This window comes from Loxodonta africana, chromosome 15, assembly GCF_030014295.1.
Source record: "Loxodonta africana isolate mLoxAfr1 chromosome 15, mLoxAfr1.hap2, whole genome shotgun sequence".
In the NCBI taxonomy this organism is placed as follows: domain Eukaryota; kingdom Metazoa; phylum Chordata; class Mammalia; order Proboscidea; family Elephantidae; genus Loxodonta; species Loxodonta africana.
Genome location: NC_087356.1, coordinates 28,507,186 through 28,527,770, shown reverse-complemented (window position 1 = coordinate 28,527,770; position 20,585 = coordinate 28,507,186). Strand labels below are relative to the sequence as shown.

Sequence of the window (20,585 nt, the reverse complement as noted above, 5' to 3'; positions counted from 1 at the left end):
TGTCATAGAGCAGGTGTATGTTTACCTTTACTCCACCACCACCAGCTCCCATTGAGTTCATTATGATGCACAGCAACCCCATGTGTGTCAGAATAGAACTGTGCTCCACAGGGTTTTCAATGGCTGATTTTCAGAAGTAGATTGCCAGGCTTTTCTTCCAAGGGCCTCTGAGTGGATCTGAACCTTCAACCTTTCCGTCAGCAGAGTGTGTTAACTATTTGTACCACCCAGGGACTCCTTACCTTTAGAAGATAATGCTAAATTAGTTTTCCAGAGTATTGTACCACTTTACCCTCCCACCAGCAAGACATGAATATCCCACTTGCTCCACAACTTCCCCAATGTTGAGTATTGTTCTCTTTTTAATTTAGCCATTCTGATGTAAAGCAGTGTCTCACTCTGGTTTAATTTGCATTACACGAATGCATAAGGACACTGAGAACATTTTAAAATGCTAAAATTTTAAACCGCTTATTGGCCATTGGGATAATTTCATTTATTAAGTACCCATTTCAAGTCTTTGGGGAGGGGGAGCTGATTTGTGTACTTCTTTATATGTGTTCTGGACTTATGTCCTTTGTCAAATGTTTGTACTGCAAATACCCTCCACTCTGTTCATAGGGCCTTTTCACTTTTCATAGTGCCTTAATGTTAATAAATAGCAATCAATCAATTCTTTCTTTTATGGTTAGTGCTGTTTTGTGTCCTATTTAAGGAATCTGCCTACCTCAAACATCATGAAGAGATTCTATATTTTCTCCAAGAAGCTTTGTTATTTTACCTTTCACATTAAGGTCTATGATCCAACTCAAATTAATTTTGTGTAAGGTATGATGCAGGGGACAAGGTTCTCTTTGTTCCTCTCATGGATAGAAAAAATTGATCATCAATAATCAATTCTATGCATGGATTCAAGCATTACTCACCCTAGTGCTTAAAACAACCTTGTTCAAAAGGCTTTAGATTTCCCTCCCTAAGATAGCCTTGGTGATGCAGTAGTTAAGAGCTCGGTGCTAATTGAAAGATTGGTTGTTTGAACCCACCAGCTCCTCCATGGGAAAAAGATGTGGCAGTCTGCTTTGGTAAAGATTACAGGCTTGGAAACCCATGGGGCAGTTCTACTATGTCTTTTAGGGTCACTATGAATCTGTATTGACTCGGCGGCAACAGGTTTTGTTTTTTGTTTATAACTCTGTCTGATTAAACATTTTATTACTAACTTGAAAGAACCCTGGTCGTGAGTGGTTAAAGCGCTGGGCTGCTAACCAAAGGGTCAGCAGATCAAACCCACCAGCCATTTCACAAACGAAAGATGTGGCAGTCTGCTTCCAGAAATGCTATAGGGCAGCTCTACTCTGTCCTACAGGGTCACTATGAGCTGGAATCGACTCAACAGCAATGGGTTATCAACAATTTGGATAAAAATACTTTTCAAATATACGAAGCTGGAAGAGATATTTAACATAATATATGACCAAAATGAGATTCAAAGTCATTCCAATAGGCTTGAATACACTGAGGTGAAACCAAGAAGAAGAAATACAGCAGAGTTTAAGAGTATTACATGGGCACAAGAATCGAGAATAGAGATCTTGGCAGTGGTTCACATTTTACAAAAAAAAAAGCAAAGTATGATGTGACCATTAGGAATCTTAGAATACATTAATAAAAAGAGAACTACCAATATACTTCGTTCTGGTGAGACAGCACATGTTGTATTGTGTTTAATTCAGCATACCATAGTTTAAGAGGAACACAGACAAACTAGAGTCTACCCAAAGGAAAGCAATCTGCTGAGGAGTCTAGAAACATCACCATATGAAGATTTAAAAAAAAAAAACAAGGAAATTCCAATCACTGGAGGAAAAATATGTACTTTTAAACAAATGGTGCTAGGAGAACTCATTTTCCATTTTATGATTTATTAATTTTGTTGTTCACAAGCATATATGTAAAACCTAAAATCCAGTTTCATTTATACTTTTTAAAATGTTCCCAAAATTGAGATAAGCCAAATAATTAGGCTGTATCACTTAAGTAGGAAGAATAATTTTCTAAGAAACTTGCTATGAATCAGGCCATAAAGTCAATGCATATGATAGCTCTACCAACATTTACAGAATTAATAACAACAACAACAACAACTGCCACTGATTAGGCACCAACTAGATACCGTATATTCTACTAAGCATTTTATAGGCATTGTCTCATGTAATCCATAACACGACTGTATAAAATGGTTATTATTATTGCTATTACTGTTCATGATGCAAAAAATTGTTAACAATCAAAATACCCTATCCACAGAATGGGTAAACTATGATATACACTGGAATACCATACAGCCATAAAAAGGAATAATTAAAACTATTATATCCACATGGACGAATCTCAAAAGCAAAGATTATGTGAAAAAAGCAATTCTCATAAGAACATATACCATTCTGATCCCATATAGAGCTCAAAACCATGCTGAAGAGCAAGGAAACCAACACATGACAGGTTAAGACAGGAAGGAGATGTGACTGGGAAAGAGTACTCAAAGGCTTCAATGGTATTTGGCAACATTCTATTTCTTAAGCTGGGTGATCGATACACAGGAATGATTTGTATTTCTCTGAACTCTTTAAGTACATGTTTCATATATATTCTTTTTTATGCATGAAACGGTTCATAATAGAAGGACACAAGTACTATTAAAAAAGAAAGCCATTTATATCAGTGTCATTACTGATAAGGTAAGCAAACCCAATCTTATTTTTCTAAGAAGATAAATTTTTCTCAATGGATGAGTCTTGGATCAAGCAAGAGAATCTAATCCTTAAATCTTAACTTTTGAAGAATTAAGGCTCCCAACACTTTAGCCAAAGACTACCAGTGACTCAAGTGGAGTCATCAATGCCAAGGGTGAGAGATCCAAATTCCACCACCCTTTCTTTCACGTTTTCCCTTTACGTTTCCAGGTTTCTCTCCTACCTGGGACGAGTCACTTGTTCTCCCATGACCAAACAACTTTGCCTTGATCTCTTCCACTTTTCTCCTGTCATCTTCATTTAATTCTGAAATGGAGTACCCACACTCATGAGCCAAATTAAACTTCAGATTCCAGGCTGGAGAGAAAGCATAAAAACACCTGAGATAATATAATGCAAACGTGGTCATTTGTCAGTGATTGTAAGAGCACAGATCATCAACATGGCCTATATAAAGCCTACACAACTTTATCAAAATGTGTTTGCTCTCGATTATATGACAAACTATCATATGCTGTTGAAAGAGATCATTTCAGTGAAAAGCCCAACTTTTTTTTAAACATACTCTACAGAGAGTTGTCCAAAGAGGCTACTTGAAATGTGATATGCAATCATCTTTATCCTAACCTTTCTTCCAATCGAGAGTCCCTTTGCCTCTCCCTTTAGCTCCTGCTACAGTTACTACCACTTCGATAAGAGCAGACATTTAAAAATAACAAATAAAACTTGGTTTTTTATGACAATCAAAATATGGTAAGTGGTACCCCAGTGCCGTCGATGGTAAGTGGCAGAAGAAAAAATATAGACAATTAATCTCAAAGGAGGATTTCCAGGTAGAACTGAATTGCTTATGAGTTGTCCCTCTACCTGCCTCCCTCCCCTCAATACATTTCCCATGTTGTCTTCAGCTTTTTTTTTTTTTTTAAATATAGAATTCTACTATTAGAGATTAATGGGGTTAGTACGTATCCTCTTTTAAACCTCTAACCCAAGTTTTGGTGTGAGATATCTTGATTAGTTTTTTTTTTTTAATGTCTACGATCACCTTTGAGCATTTTATTACAAAAGAGGAAGGAAAAATATAAATAATTTTAGGACACAGAACAAATCAGACCACAAAGAAAATTGTGGCCTCAAAATAAGAATACTATAATAGGAGGCTTAGAGAAGCGTGAGCGCTTCAGAACCTTGGAAACTTTACTCTGCTTCAGACATCAGAACCTACTTCTAAAAATATCCTCTGATGGTTATGAGGGTAGGAAGTGAGGGAGAGGGGTATTTACTAATTAGACAGTAGACAAGAGCTATTTTAGGTGAAGGGAAAGACAACACACAGTACAGGAGAAGTCAGCACAACTGAACTAAACGAAAAGCAAAGAAGTTTCCTGAATAAATTGAAGGCTTTGAAGGCCAGAGTAGCAGAGATGGGGGTTTGGGGACCATGGCTTCAGGGGACATCTAGGTCAACTGGCATAACAAAATGTATTAAGAAAACATTCTGCATCCCACTTTGGTGAGTGCCACCTGGGGTCTTAAAAGCTAGCAAGTCGCCATCTAGGATGTGTCAATTGATCTCAACCCATCTGGAGCAAAGGAGAATGAAGAACACCAAAGACATAAGGCAAAGATGAGCCCAAGAGAAAGAAAGGGCCATATAAACCAAACACTACATCAGCCTGAGACTGGAAGAACTAGATGGTACCTGGCTACCACTGATGACTGCCCTGACAGGGAATACAACATAGAATCCCTGATGGAGCAGGAGTACAATGTGATGCAGACCTCAAATTCTCATAAAAAGACCAGACTTATTGATTTGACAGAGGCTAGAGGGACCCTGGAGGTCATGGTCCCCAGACCCTTTGTTAGCCCAAGACTGGAACCATTCCTGTGGTCTACTCTTCAGACAGGGATTAGACTGGACAATAAGACAGAAAATGGTATCAATGAGGAGTGCGCTTCTTGGCTCAAGTAGACACATGAGACTATGTGGGCAACTCCTGTCTGGAGGCGAGATGAGAAGGCAGAAGGGGACAGGAGCTGGCTGAACGGACATAGGGAATACAGGGTGGAGAGGAGGAGTGTGCTGTCTCACTAGGGTGAGAGCAGCTAGGAGTACATAGCAAGGTGTGTATAAGTTTTTGTATGAGAGACTGACTTGATTTGTAAACTATCACTTAAAGCACGATAAATTAAAAAAAAAAAAAAAAGAACCTACTTCTAGGCCGCAAACTCAGACTAGCACTGTTAATACAACAGCTACATTATTGGTTAAATGGGCTTTTTCTACATTGTTAGACGAAAATGTAATCACTTGAACAATTCTATAAGAAAACTAATTTAGAGCTCCAAACATTTAATTTTAAATAAATTATTAAAGTATGTTTATAAGCTGGAAACTGCCTTTATTATAAAATATTGGTTCTTACCCTGTGCTCGTACCCGACTTTCCTCTTCCTCTGCATTTCTCAGTATTTGTTTAGCATGATTCAATGAGGACTCACATTGCAGGAGGTTTTTCACATGTGCAGCCAGTGAATCTACACTGCTGCTGCCACCATCATCACTCTCTGACACACCCTCTTCCTCTCTGCTATCTGTTATGCTAGCGTTGGGTGAAACATCCGGGAAGAAGTTTAGAAGAACATCTGACGCTGACTCCAGAGACTCTGGTAAATTACTGTCCCATGAGCAGGAACCATGTCCATCACTTGTGTCACTACTTGAATCACTTTTTACGATAGTCACCACAGGGATAACAATTTTATTCCCAATGGTTCCACTACACCCTTCAGGTTCAGACCTCGTTACAGATTTGGCTGTTTCATATTGCTTAAGGGTTTCCTCTGATGCTACTCTGGCTTTGTGTTCTGCTTCCTGTAGAGGACTTCTAACTGTAGTTGAACTAATAAACTCCCAATTTTCAATGCCTCTCTGGCATTTTAGATTTGTCTGTGTGCTAATATCCTTCTGTATGCAGCTGTTGCTTGGGTTTTCTTCTGCTAATGGCTCTTTCTGACACAAATTACCACTGCATTCATCAGTTGTGACAGGTTCTTTGAAGCAAACCACCTTCTTCGATTGCATACATGAAATATCACCAACATCCCTGAAAGGGATAAGGGGAGCAGGAATCTTGCATCGTCTCAGTGCTATTTTTTCTGCCTCCATTAAAAGTGTCTGAATTTCTTTAAGAGTTTTGGAACCACTATTAATATTCCTGGTTTCCTCAGAGCCCAAATCTCTAAAACCTAAAGTTTCTGGCTTATTTATTACAACTCTATCCTCAACCTGAGAATTTATAGGCATATTCTTTGAGCGAACACTGAGGTCAGAGGAATTAAAATTATCTACTAGCTTTTGGGCATGTTCTGAAACAACTTTGTGCTTTTCACTATGTAAGTAAATACCAGGGGGAGCTGTTGGTAACACGGTAATCTGTTCAACTTGCCCAAGAGCACTTGAGACCTTCAGAATATCTTCAGTTACATGTCTATCTGGTAAACCCTTTTCAGAAAAAATACTAGGCTTTTCTCTGTGTGAAACAGAACTAGGAGGAACTGTTGGTAACACAGTTTTCTGGTCACCTGGTCCAGGAATTGTTGAAACCTTCGGAATATCATCAGTTAGACGCCTGTCTGACAATTCCGATGGGTAGAAAAAATCAGATATCTCTGTCTGTGTATAGGAACTAGTAAGAGGTATTGGTATCCCAGTATTCCCATCAGGTGGTTTAGGGACAGTTGAAACCTTCAGATTATCTTCAGTTTTATGTCTATCTGGCAACTCCTGTTGAGAGAAAATACTGGGCTTTATTCTTTGAGAATAGGAGCTAGAGAAAACTGTCAAAAATGTAGTCTTCTGGTCATCTGGTCCAATCACAGTTGAAATCTTGGGCTTCTCTCTGTGTGAGTTGGAATTGGTGGGAGTTGTTGGTGACTCAGTCTTCTGGTCATTCGATCCAGTAATAGGTGAGATCTTGCGCTTCACTCTATGTGAGCTGGAGCTAGTGGGAGTTATTAGTAACCCAGTTTTCTGATCAGCTGGTCCAGGGACAGTTGAAACTTCTGGAGCTTCTTCAGTTAGATGACTATCTGGAAAATTCTGTTGGTAGAAAGTACCGGGCGTCTCTTTAGGTGAGAAAGAACTAGAAAGTAGTGTCGGTATCCCAGTTTGCTGGTCAGCTGGTCCAGGAACATCCGAGCTTTTCAGAGACCCTTCAGAAAGATGACTTTCTGGCAACACCTGCTGGTAGAAAATACCAGGTGCCTCTCTCTGTGAGTAAAGACTAGAGGGTACAGTTGATATCCCAGACTTTTGGTCAGCTGGTCCAGGAACAGCTAAAACTTTCAGAGTCTCTTCAGTCAGATCACTGACTGACAACTCCTGTTGGTAAAATACACCAGACTTCTCTCTATGTGAGTAAGAATTAGAGGGTACTATTGGTATTCCAGTCTTCTGGTCAGCTGGTCCAGGAACAGGTGAATCTTTCAGACCCTCTTCAGTTAGATGACTATCTGGCAGTGTTTGTTGGTGTGAAGTACCAGGTTTCTCTTTATGTGAACAGGAAGTACAGAGTACTGTTGCTATCTGAGTCTTCTGATCAGCTGGTTCAAGAACAGTTAAAACTTTCAGAGGCTCATCTGTATGATGAGGATCTGGCAACTCCTGTTGGGAGAGAGTACTGGGCTTCTCCTTATGTGAGTAAGAACTAGAGGGTACTGTTGGTATCCCAGTCTTCCGGGCAGCTGGCCCAGGAAGAGCTAAAACTTTCACAGCCTCCTCAGTTAAATGACTGTCTGTCAACGTCTGCTGGTAGAAAACACCAGGCTTCTCTTTCTGTGGATAGGAACTAGAGGAAACTGTTTCTATCCCAGTCTTTTGGTCAGTTGGTCCAGGAACAGGTGAACTTTTCAGAGCCAGTTCAGTTAGATGACTATCTGGCAACTCCTGTTGGTAGAAAGTACCAGGCTTCTCTCTGTCTAAGTAGGAACTAGAGGGTACTGTTGGTATACCAGTCTTCTGGTCAGCTGGTCCAGAAACAGGTAAAATTTTCAGAGTCTCTTCAGTTATATGACTATCTGGCAACGCCTGTTGGTAGAAAACACCAGGCTTCTCTCTTTGTGGGTAGAAACTAGAGGACGGTGCTGGTATCTCAGCCTTCTGGTCAGCTGGTATGCCAGGAACAGGTGAACTTCTCAGAGCCTCTTCAGTTAGATGACTACTTGGCAACACCTGTTGGTAGAACACACCAGGCTTCTCTCTCTGAGGGTAGGAACTAGAGGACAGGACTGGTATCTCAGCCTTCTGGTCAGCTGGTATAACAGGAACAGGTGAACTTCGCAGGGCATCTTCAGTTAGATGACTATCTGGCAACACCTGTTGGTAGAAAACATCAGGCTTCTCTCTATGTGAGTGGAAACTAGAGGGTACTCTTGGTATCCCAGTCTTCTGGTCAGCTGGTATACCAGGAACAAGTGAGCTTTCCAGAGCCTGTTCAGTTAGATGACTATCTGGTAGTGCCTGCTGGTAGAAAGTACTGGGATTCTCTCTATGTGAGTGGGAACTAGAGGGTACTGTTGCTTTGCCAGACTTCTGGTCACGTCGTCCAGGACCAGCTGGACCTTTCAGAGCCTCTTCAGTTAGATGACTATCTGGCAATGTCTGTTGGTAGAAAACACCAGGTTCCTCTTTCTGTGGGCTGAAACTAGAGGACAGTGTTGGTATCCCAGTTTTCTGGGTAGCTGGAATGCCAGGAACAGGTGAACTTCTCAGAGCCTCTTCAGTTAGATGACTATCTGGTAACACCTGCTGGTAGAAAGTATCAGGCTTCTCTCCATGTGAGTGGGAACTAGAGGGTACTGTTGGTATGCCAGATTTCTGGTCAAACGGTCCATGACCAGCTGAGCCTTTCAGGGCCTGTTTGTTTTGATGACTATCTGGCAACGTCTGCAAGTAGAAAACACCAGGCTTCTCCCTCTGTGGGTAGGAACTAGAGGACACTGTTGGTATCCCAGTTTTCTGGGTAGCTGGTATGACAGGAACAGGTGAACTCAGAGCCTCTTCAGTTAGATGACTATCTGGTAACACCTGCTGGTAGAAAGTATCAGGCTTCTCTCTAGGTGAGTAGGAACTAGAGGGTGCTATTGGTGTGCCAGACATCTGGTCAGGTCGTCCAGGACCAGCTGAACCTTTCAGAGTCTCCTCAGTTATATGACTATCTGGCAATGTCTGTTGGTAGAAAACCCCAGGCTTCTCTCTCTGTGGGTAGGAACTAGAGGACACTGTTGGTACTGCAGTCTTCTGGGTAGCTGGTATGATAGGAACAGGTGAACTTCTCAGAGCCTCTTCAGTTAGATGACTACCTGGTAACGTCTGTTGGTAGACAGTGTCAGGCTTCTCTCCATGTGAGTGGGAACTAAAGGGTAATGTTGGGATGCCAGACTTCTGCTCAGCTCTTTTAGGACCAGCTGAGCTTTTCAGAGCCTGTTCATTTAAATGACTATCTGGCAATCTCTGTTGGTAGAAAACACCGGGCTTCTCTCCTTGTGAATAGGAACCAGAGGACACTGTTTGTATCCCAAGCTTCTGGCCAGGCAGTATGCCAGGAACAGGTGAACTTCTCAGAGCCTGTTCTGTTAGATGACCATCTGGTAACACCCGTTTGTAGAAAGCACCAGACTTCTCTCTAGGGGAGTAGGAACTAGAGGGTACTGTTGGTATGCCAGACTTCTGGTCAGGTTGTCTAGGACAAGATGACCCTTTCAGAGCCTCTTCAGTTATTTTACTATCTGGCAAAGTCTCTCGGAAGAATATCCCAGGCTTCTTTCTCTGTGGGTAGGAACTAGAGGACACTGTTGGTATCCCAGTTTTCTGGGTAGCCGGTATGCCAGGAACAGGTGAACTTCTCAGAGCCTCTTCAGCTAGGTGACTATCTGGCAATGTCTGCTGGTAGAAAATATCAGGCTTCTCTCTAGGTGAGTAGGACCTAGAGGGTACTGCTGGTATGTCAGACTTCTGGTCAGGTTGTCCAGCAACAGCTGACCCTTTCAGACCCTCTTCAGTTAGATGACTATCTGGTAATGTCTGTTGGTAGAAAATACCTGGCTTCTCTCTCTGTGGGTAGGAACTAGAGGACACTATTGGTATCCCAGTTTTCTGGGTAGCAGGTACCCCAGGAACAGGTGAACTTCTCAGGGCCTCTTCAGTTAGATGACTATCTGGTAATATCTGCTGGTAGAAAATCCCAGGCTTCTCTCTCTGTGGGTAGGAACCAGAGGACACTATTGGTATCCCAGTTTTCTGGGTCGCTGGTATGCCAGGAACAGGTGAACTTCTCAGAGCCTCTTCAGTTAGATGACTATCTGGTAACACCTGCTGGTAGAAAGTATCAGGCTTCTCTCCATGTGAGTGGGACCTGGAGGGTACTGTTGGTATGCCAGACTTCTGGTTAGGTTGTCCAGGACCAGCTGAGCCTTTCAGAGCCTGTTCATTTAAATGACTATTTGGCAATGTCTGTTGGTATAAAACACCAGGCTTCTCTCTTTGTGAGTAGGAACTAGAGGACACTGTCTGTATCCCAAGCTTCTGGCCAGGTGGTATGCCAGGAACAGGTGAATTTCTCAGGCCCTCTTCACTTAGATGACTACCTGGTAACACCTGTTGGTAGAAAGTACCAGGCTTCTCTCTATGTGAGTAGGAACTAGGGGATACTCTTGGTATCCCAGTGTTTTGGTTGTAACTTTCAGGAACAGCTGAACTTTTGGGAGTCTCTTTAGTTAAATGACTATCTGGTAATGTCTGCTGGAAGAAAATACCAGGTCTCTCTCTATATGAGTAGTAACTAAGTGGCACTGTTGGTACTCCAGTCTTCTGGTCAGCTAGTCCAGGAACAGGTAAACTTTTCAGAACCTCTTCAGTTAGATGACCATCTAGTAATACCTGTTGGTAAAAAGTACTGGGCTTCTCTCTTTGTGAGTTGTAACTAGAAAGCATTGTTGGTATCTCAGGCTTCTTGTCACCCTGTCCAGGAACAGGTGGACTCTTTTTCAGAGCCTCTTCAGTTAGATGGCTATTGAGTAATACCTGATGGTAAAAGGTACTGGGCTTCTCTCTTTGTGAGTAGTAACTAGAGAGCACTGCTGGTATCCCAGTCTTTTGGTCAGCTGGTACAGGAACAGGTGAACTTTTTTTCAGAACCTCTTCAGTTAGATGGCTATCTGGTAACACCTGTTGGTAAAAAGTACTGGGCTTCTCTTTTTGTGAGTCGTAACTAGAGAGTACTGTTGGTATGCCAGGCTTCTGGTCAGGTGGTCCAGGAACAGCTGAGCTTTTCAGGGACTCTTCAGTAAAATCACTACCTGACAACTCCTGATGAAAGAAAGTACTAGGCTTTTCCCTATGTGAGTAGGAACTAGAGGGCACTGTTTGTATCTCAGTCTTCTGATCACCTGGTCCTGGAGCAGCTAAAAGTATCAGAGCTTCTTCACTTAGATCACTGTCTGACAATGCCTGTTTGTAGACTATACTGGGCTTATCTCTATGTGAGCAGGAACTAAAGGTTACTCTTGCTATCTTAGTATTCTGGTCAGCTGGTACAGGTGTAGTTAAAGCTTTCAGAGCTTCTTCACTTAGATGACTGTCTGGTAACTCTTGCTGATACAAAGTACTAGGCCTCTCTCCATATGAGTGGGAACTAAAAGGCACTATTGGTATTTCAGTCCTTTGGTTTGCCTGTATAGGTACAGCTGAAACTTCCAGAGTCTGTTCACTTAGAGGACTATCTTGCAAAGTCTGTGGGTAGAAAACATCAGTATGCTGACCAAGAGTCTTCTGTTGAGCGGACCTTACAATCAACTGAGGCAAGGCCTCAGTATGCAAGGACAAATTAGATCTAATGTCTGAGTCTCCAGAAGTGGTAGTACTGCCTGATTTCAAGTTGGTTTGAGTAATTCCATCTGTGCTTCCCTCAGTAGTATCTCCTAAAGAAAAAGATTTGTTAATATTATACATATATATTTTTTATATGCATATATATATATATAAATGCTGTTATTCTGAATTCAAAAGAAACACTTCCCACTTTACTGAAAAACATAAAAACAAAAGCATTCCCTCTCTTGGGCCTTTGCCTTCTAGAAATGAATCCTAAGAAAACAGTCATTAAAGAAGACAAATATTTATAAACACATTAATTATAAAGCTATGTGTAATGGCAAACTAAAGTGGAAATAATTTAAATGTACAACAACAGAATAATGGTTAAAAATAACAATATATCCACATGATGGACTATTATACAGATCTTAAAATTTTTTAAAAAAGAACATTCAATAGCATGGGAAAATGCTGTCAGGCCTGAGATTTTATTTTACCTTACTTACAAGCTAATATGCAGCCCTGGTGACACAGTGGTTAAGAGGTCGGCTGCTAACCAAAAGGTCAACGGTTTGACTCCAACAGCCGCTCCAAAGAAGCCCTAAGGGGCAGTTCTACTCCGTCCTATAAGGTCGCTATGAATCAGAATCTACTCAATTGCAATGGGTTTACAAGCTAATATGTCAGTCTATTATTGTTCCAATAACTAGTAATTATCAGTGCATCCTGACTGAATGTTTGATCAATTTCAGACTGCAGAAGTTGGCAAAAATCTTCAATTTCTTCATCTTTGGCATTAATGGCTGGTGTGTAAATATGAAAAATAGTTGTACTAACTGGTCTTCCTTGCATATGTATGGATATTATCCTATCACTGACAACACTGTATTTCAGGCTAGATCTTGAAATGTTCTTTGACGATGAACCTTTGTACATTCCATGTTCTGATTATTATTTTTTTAATGTGTTTTAGGTAAAAATTTACAGAGCAAATTAGTTTCTCGTTAAACAATAAATACACAAATTGTTTCATGACACTGGCTGCCAACCCTGCCATGTGTCAACACTCTCCCCTTCTCCACCCATTTCTGTTTCCATTCATCCAGTTTCCTGTCCCTTCCTAACTTCTTGTCTTTGCTTTTGGAATATGGGCTATGGAAATTTTTGTAAGGAAACAAAGTTAACACACCAAAACCTAGTTTTTTGAAATGATTTCCTAATTTTTAGAAGTTTTTACATGCCTTTTCCGTTACAAATTACCTGTGACACCATGAAGGGGCAAGAAGGTAAGATATACAGCAAATCCTTGAAGGATCCAGAGGTTTATAAACGATAAAAAGACCTTACTTAAAAAGATGTTAGGTGAAAGGAAAAGATTAGTAAAGGAAACTAGAAGAACTACAGGTTAAGCTGCTAAAAGGGCAAGAGGAGATCTGAAGTGTTAACGAGAATCTTGTGACAGTTCTATGTAAGCTTAAGGACATACACTTCAAACTTTCAGAAACAATACTTATGATAAATCCCCTATCATTTTTAGGATACATTTATATAAATAAGGGATTTATGGATGCTGGATGATGGTGGGTGGCACAGTTTTAGAGTACTTACTCTCAGCTCTGAGAGACAAATAAATAGTATATTTGCTACAATATTACTATAAACCTATTGAATCCTTGGAGATCGTTTTTCAGAACTGAATGGGGATGAAAAGTTCTGACCATGGAAAGGAAGACAGTTACCCAGAAAAAGGCCATATATACCAAAACTGTATATTGGTGTGAACTATGTGCCACTTAGAGAAGAAGAAGACTAACAATCTGGTTCGGATCTGCTGAAGGATTCTTCCACATAGGAACATATGCTTATTAACACAGACAGCTTCCTTAGGAGACAAAGACAGCACTGCTTTATTTCCCAAAGTATAATCTAAGATTGTGTTATAGGCTATGACCTGATTTAAATAATGACAATAATAACAAGCAAGTATTTTTTTCTATTTCTCACAGACAAAATGAGGTGCAATTCTAGATTTTACTTTTACATATGATTAAGAGCTTCTTACTAGTGGCCATTCTAAATGAATTATAAGTTACTAATATTAGCACACAAAAATAAATTATCATATTTCTAGATTTCAAGGACTTTAATTTAGTGACTACTAAGAAGTTGTTTTTTTTTTTTTTAAGAAGTTCGGCTGTCCTGAGAAGTACCTATTACACATACATGCCAAGTAGACTGAAATTCCTGCAGTTTTAAAAGGGTATCAGTGATATTTTAAGTTGATGTCTTAGTTGTCTAGTGCTGTTATAATAGTAATACCACAAACGGATGGCTTTAACAAACAGAAATTTATTCTCTCACAGTTTAGGGGGCTGGAAGTCCAAATTCAGGGCGCTGGCTCCAAAGGAAGGCTCTCTCTCTCTCTCTGTTGGCTCTGGGGGAAGGTCCTTTTCATCAATCTTTCCCTGGTCTAGGAGCTTCTCAGTGCAGGCACCCCAGGTCCAAAGGATGCACTCTGCTCCTGGCTTCTTGCTTGGTGGGAATGAAGTCCCTCTCCTCTCTGCTCGCTTCTCTTTTTTATATCTCAAAAGAGATTGACTTAAGACACAGCCTAATCCTGTAGGCCTTATCAACAGAAGTGCCCCTAATCCCGCCTCACTAACATCATAGAGGTAGGATTTACAGCACAGGAAAAATCACATCAGATGATAAAACGGTGGACAATTACACAATACTGGGAATCATGGCCAGCCAAGTTGAGACACATTTTTGGGGGACACAATTCAATCCACAGAGTTGCTCTTAGATTTCATTGTTGTTACTCTTGCTTTCTAATTATTAACTACTATAACTTTATTAAAGCCCTGGTGGAGCAGTGGTTAAGAGCTCAACTGCTAACCAAAAGGTCAGCAGTTCGAATCCACCAGCCTGCTCCTTGGAAACCCTTGGAGCAGTTCTACTCTGCCCTATAGGGTCGCTATGAGTCCGAATCAACTTGACAGCAATGGGTTGTTTCTTTTTTATAACTTTATTGTTTTTGCAATCTTCTAATTATTAATTATTGATAACTAGGTAATTATTACAATTTTAGTGTGGGTCATCTGATTAATTCTCAGTAGAATGACAGATGTTAGCATCAACATTATTTTAAACCAAAATTCTCTCATATCTAGACTGTAAAACATGTATATATTACAGTTCATATGTGAATTCTTGATACCTTTATTGACTAAGCAGGTGAAATATAACTCCCGAAAGTGCCCGTATTGTGATTAACGTTATCCTGCAGAAAACTGTATGCCATTCAAATAACTTGCGACACAATATCACATTAAATGTTATAAAGTTGCTGAGTGTGAAAAGTTTATAGAGCATGATTTTCTAATATAAAATCACACAGATAAGCTCATACTACAATCTATACTCATCCTCTCATTTTTTTAATGGCTATCACTAAGTTCTTTTTCAATGTGAAAAGGGGCTACAGACTCTCTTGCACTCCTAAATGAGCAGTGGCTTCAGAAAGTTAAAAAACTAATGGTGTCATGGAAAGTTCATGAACTCTGCGCTCAGATGTAGATTCAAATCCAAAATTACACAATTTCCTGATAAAATACCCCTGGAAAAGTTAGTTTCTTCATCATACCACCCTCACAGGGTTGTGGAGAAGATTAAATCAGATAATAATATGTAAAGTGTCCGGCAAATAATAAGTAGTCAATAAAAACTGCACACTCCTGTTCCCTCTGGAACAGGAGGAGGATGTAATTCCAGATCTTGCTCCCAGGCCCCTCATCTTTAAGCGAACCTTCCCAAAGTCCTGTCCACAAATATAAGTCCTCATTTACTCTGGGACACATCCAGGTTCTCTCTCTGCCCTCAGTACCCTGCATCTCCAAGGGAGAGAGATACTCAACAAAGAACAACCTAAGGTAGTTAGGCAAAACGACAGCCTGGGTTTTAAACACAAATTATGCCAAGAATACTAATGATAATGAAATCGATTAAGTTTGGCGGCATGGACCACAAACTCCAATACCACCAAACCTAAAGAAAGGCATATATGCCATGAAAATCATAGAGATGGCCTCCTGTTAATTAGAGACCACTGCAAACCTTAACAGAATGACAAGAAACAAATCTACAGGCCTTCAGAGTAATTCAACCAGATATGATTTTCATTTTCATTTGATCCACTCTTGGATAACTGATCCCCCCAAAAGTACAAAGCCCACTTCCTAATTCTACCCCTCCCCACTGACTCTACCTAAATATGTAATTCATTTAATATTCACCAATCTATTCATCAAGTTATTCAACAAATACTTCCTGTGCACCTTGCATGGTCAAATGCAAAGAAAATAACAAAGCCTCAGTTCTCTCCTCAAAGACCTTACAGTCTAACAGGAGATGGAGATAAGTAAACAAGCAATTATAAAACGATATGTTGACTGCAGTGATTAGGGGGTTTTTTACAGGATGCTAAGGTCCCTAGGTGGCACTGTTTGCACTCATTTACTAACCTAAGGGTTGGCGGTTTGAACCCACCCAGCGGGCACAGGCAAAGAAAAGGCCTGGTGATCTACTTCCATAAAGATTACAGCCAACAAAACCCTGTGGAGTTTTACTCTGTAACACACTGGGTCACCATAAGTCAGAACTGACTCAATGGCAACAAGTTTGGGGTGTTTTTTTTGTTTGCTTGGGAAACCCTGGTGGTGTAGTGGTTAAGTGCTACAGCTGCTAATCAAAGGGTCGGCAGTTCGAATTCGCCAGGCGCTCCTTGGAAACTCTATGGGGTAGTTCTACTCTGTCCTATAGGATCGCTATGAGTTGGAATCAACTCGACAGCACTGGGTTTTGGTTTGTTTTTACAGGATGCTATGGGAACATATGTAAGGAGCACCTGACTCAGCCTTAAGGAGTCATGGTGAGTGATGGAAACCTGGAAAGATGTCCTGAAAAAGACATCTAACCTGAGATAAAAAGGATGAATAGTAGGAGTTGGGCAAAGATGGGGCACAAGGAGTAGAGGAAGGAAGTGTTCCAAGCAGAGAAAACACTGTAAGATCAAGAAAACAAGAGGGTCTAGCATAATGAAAGAATGGTAGTAGTCCATATGATCAAAGAGGCTGGTGTGAGGCTAAAGAGGTGAGCGTGGGTCAGACCACAAAGGCCTTTCTAGGACATATTAAGGAGTTTGGAATTTCTTATCTTGAGGGTAATGATGGATATTAAGGGCTTTAAAATAGGAAATGGCATTATCAAGTATGCCTATTATAATAAGACTATTCTGGCTTAATACAGAGGATAGATAGGAGGGCAGAAAAGATAACCAGGTTTCCATTATAAACACGGAAATCCAAAAAAGGGAAAACGAGGGTCTGCAAAGCAGAATCAACAGGATTGGGTGACTGACTGGATGAGGTGAGGGAAAAGGAAGATGTACAGGTTTCTGGGTTGGGCTCCTGGGTAGACGTTCATTTACTGAGATGGAACACAGGAAAAATAGGTTGGAGGAGATGACTGGCTCATTTTTGAAGTTATGAGGTTAAGCTGGCTGCCTATGGGGCATCCAAATGAAGACTTCTATAGGTAGCTGAATACAAACATATGGATCATGAGACACATCTGGAAGGAGTCCCAGATTTGGAAGTCATAAGCCATAGAAATTAACTGAAGCCCGGGGATTAGATGATACCACCTCAGGAGAAGTTTAGAACCTTCCTTGCACAGAGCATTGTTTTCTACTCGCTGCTGTTGAGGATAAGTAAACAAGGTGAGGACAGCCAATACTGTACCACTGAGTGATACTCTTAAGTTAGGGCTTTATTATATTTCAAGATTTATGTTAGGCATTAGAGAGAAGTAAAATACGGTACCCTCTCTGGGGAAGAATCTGGATAAACTGCTGATGTGCTATTGTAGAGTTCAAAAAATGGCAAGAACATTATGGAGTGAAGTAATCAAAAATCCTCTTAGAGAAAGCGGCACTTGGGCAAGGCCTTAAATATTAGGTAGAATAGGCATTGTGAAGAAAGGAAACGGCATTGCAGAAAAGGAAAGGGACAAGTAAAATATCAGAAGAATGAATGAACATTACTATGAAAGTAGAGAAATAAACAAAACAAAATGGCTTGCCTGGAATGACCAAAATGTACAGAAAAAAATGAGGTTGGATAAATAGAATATAAAAGGTCAGGTCTTGATAATCGGCCAGAAGAGTTTTGATTTGATAGAAGAGAAAGAAGAACATTATCATCAATGTTCAAAGAGAATATAAGAGTTGTGTTTAAGGAAGATCTAAAGTGGTACAATGTAGTGCTTAAGCATGCAGGCTCCGGAGGGAAGCTGCATGGCTTCACAACTGGTGCTCCACCATTTCTCCAGCTGTGTTGCCTTGGGCAAGTTACTCCATCTCTTCAAGCTTCATTACGCTCCATCATCAAATGGGATAACAACAGTACCTATCCTCATAACCCTGGTGGCACAGTGGTTAACAGCTACAGCAGCTAATCAAAAGGCCGCCAGTTCAAATCCACCAGGCACTCCTTGGAAACTCTATGGGGCAATTGTACTCTGTCCTATAAAGTCACTATGAATCGGAATTGACTCAACAGGAATGCGTTTTTTTTTTTTTTTTTGGTTATCCTCATAAGGCAAGTATAAATATTAAATAATATCATCTATGTAAAATGCTTAGCAAAGTAAGCAAGCATGTTAGCTACTATTAGTCTGTGATGAGGCTGCAGATTTTAGAAAATTAGAAAGGTTCTATGGCATAGGTGTCTCTACCTTCTGGGGCTTGAGATCCCTGAGCTTATTCAATATTGCCTGAGAACAATCTTAACCTTGCTTCTCACCACCCTGAGCCACTCATTTGATCATTTCTACCAACAGCCCAAAGAAATAACATACCAAAGCTAAGTTTTCACATATTCAAAACTCCAGATGTCTTCCAGCCCGAGAAGAGATAGCACAAACTCATTTTTCCATTCTGCCCTGTTGTCTAAAACTGAAAATTTAGGCTCAATATTATGTGCTGCCTTGACATCTGATAAAATCAGGAGAGCTTTGAATGTCCCAACTACAAGTTCCCCTCCCTACTCTACTCCCTGGATAAGGTCCCCTAGCCAAACTACCTTATCAAAGGGACCAGGTACAGTTCCTGCTACTCAACAGAGTTCTAGCTCCCATTTGGAAGTCCATGGAATGATTCAAACAAATCAATCACATCCTCCCACAGGAACCAAGGGATTCCCCCTTGACACTACAAAGCCTGCCTTCCACAGTCCCTGGTTATTCATGCTGTTTCCAAGGTCAAGTCCTGTGTGGCTCTGTGTGGTGTGCAGTGTCCTCCTCCACTGGGCTTGAGTATATGTGATGAATAAACTGTTGCCAATCTCATCTGTCCCATATCTGGGATTTTATGTTCAGCCATCCCCATAATCCCAAGGCAAAAAGCACTCTCTCACCAGCAGGGTGAACAAAAATTTCCAGAAATAATTCAACAAGCGATCATAAAAAGACTCTGAAAGATGGAAAGAGGAAGGTGGACTGGCTAGGGATAACCTCAGGACCTGAGGAACAACAGGGCAGTGAGTTTCCTGGGTCATCTTTTTAACTCTCATATATCTCAGACTCACCCCTGGAAAGGCTTGCAACATGGAACCCCAACAAGGCCCAGGCCAAAGGGGTGGGGTGGGGGGCAAGAAAAGCCTGCTCTCTCTGACCCAAGGACTAGGAAAAGGGCAGCCCAGCAGAGACTTAGCAGGTAGTCCCATATCTGTGTGCACCACCACTCCTGCCACCAACTGGCCAGCTTGTTCCATGCAATCCAGTGACCTCAACAGAGATCAGGCAGGGAGTACAACGATCCCCTTCCCCTACCAGGCAACAGCAGGCCTGGCATCCCCCAGCCCTCTACCCAGGAGCAAAAAGTGACCTAGGCCCAGTGTCTCCAGACCCAAGCTAGAGATAGAAGGCAGTCCACGTAAGCCCTTTTCTCCTCCAGCAGCACTGAACAGGAAACCCACCAGCACTTGGTGGCCCAGAGAACAGACCCGGGAAATGTTCTCCTTGCCACATGTCCAGCATCCTCCACCCCCGAACTAGACATTGGGTAGAGGGCTGGGGGATGCAACGTTAATAACAGGAGAGACTATGTGCAAGGGAGAAGGAGACATATGGGAACGCTGTGTATTTCTAATGCAATTTTTCTGTAAGCCGAAAGCTGCTCTCAAAAATAAAGTCTATTTTTTAAAAAATGGGCAAGAGATCTGAACAGACATTTCCCCAAAGAGGGTATACAAATGGCCGATAAGCACATAAAAAGATGCTCAACAACATTATCCATTATAGAAATGCAAATCAAAACCACAATTAACACACTCCTTTGCAACCATGAGAACAGCTATAATCAAAGAGACAGAAAATAACAAGTTTTGGTGAGGATCTGCATAAACTGGAACTCTCATACATCGCTGGTGGGAATATAAAATGGTGCACATGCTTTGGAAAGCACTTTAGCAATTCCCCAACATGTTAAACAGAGTTACCATTTGACCCAGCAATTCCACTCTTAGGTATATACCCCCAGAGAAATAAAAATACAAGGCTACGCAAAAACTTGTACACAAATGTTCATAATACTGTCATTTGTAACCGTCAAAATGTGGGAACAACCCAAATGTCCATCAACAAGGATGGGTGAAGAAAGAACATGTGATGTGTCCACACAATGGAATACTATTTGGTAATGAAAAGAAAGGAGCACTGGTACTTGCTATAATATGAATAAACCTTGAAAACATTATGTCAAGTGAAAGAAGTCCATCAGGACAAACCACATATCGCACAATTCCATTTACAGGACATATGTGACTTGACCATCATCTCCTCCTAAGGCAGGAACCATGGGGAATCTGTTTGTATATCCCAGGTACCCACATTTTG

At 40.9% G+C, this 20,585-nt stretch overlaps 1 protein-coding gene across 6 annotated transcripts in view; it reads right to left on the bottom strand.

Moving 5' to 3' along the window:
* ALMS1 (ALMS1 centrosome and basal body associated protein) overlaps window positions 1–20,585 on the bottom strand; it is a 186,013-nt gene that overhangs the window by 108,031 nt on the left and 57,397 nt on the right. For all 6 annotated transcript variants that reach the window (XM_023552780.2, XM_064268732.1, XM_023552778.2 and 3 more), the window contains 2 exons: window positions 5,183–11,734; window positions 2,977–3,110 (listed from right to left, as the gene is read on the bottom strand). In XM_023552780.2, the coding sequence (XP_023408548.2) occupies window positions 2,977–3,110; window positions 5,183–11,734 (6,686 nt within the window). The remainder of the gene's footprint in view (window positions 1–2,976; window positions 3,111–5,182; window positions 11,735–20,585) is intronic.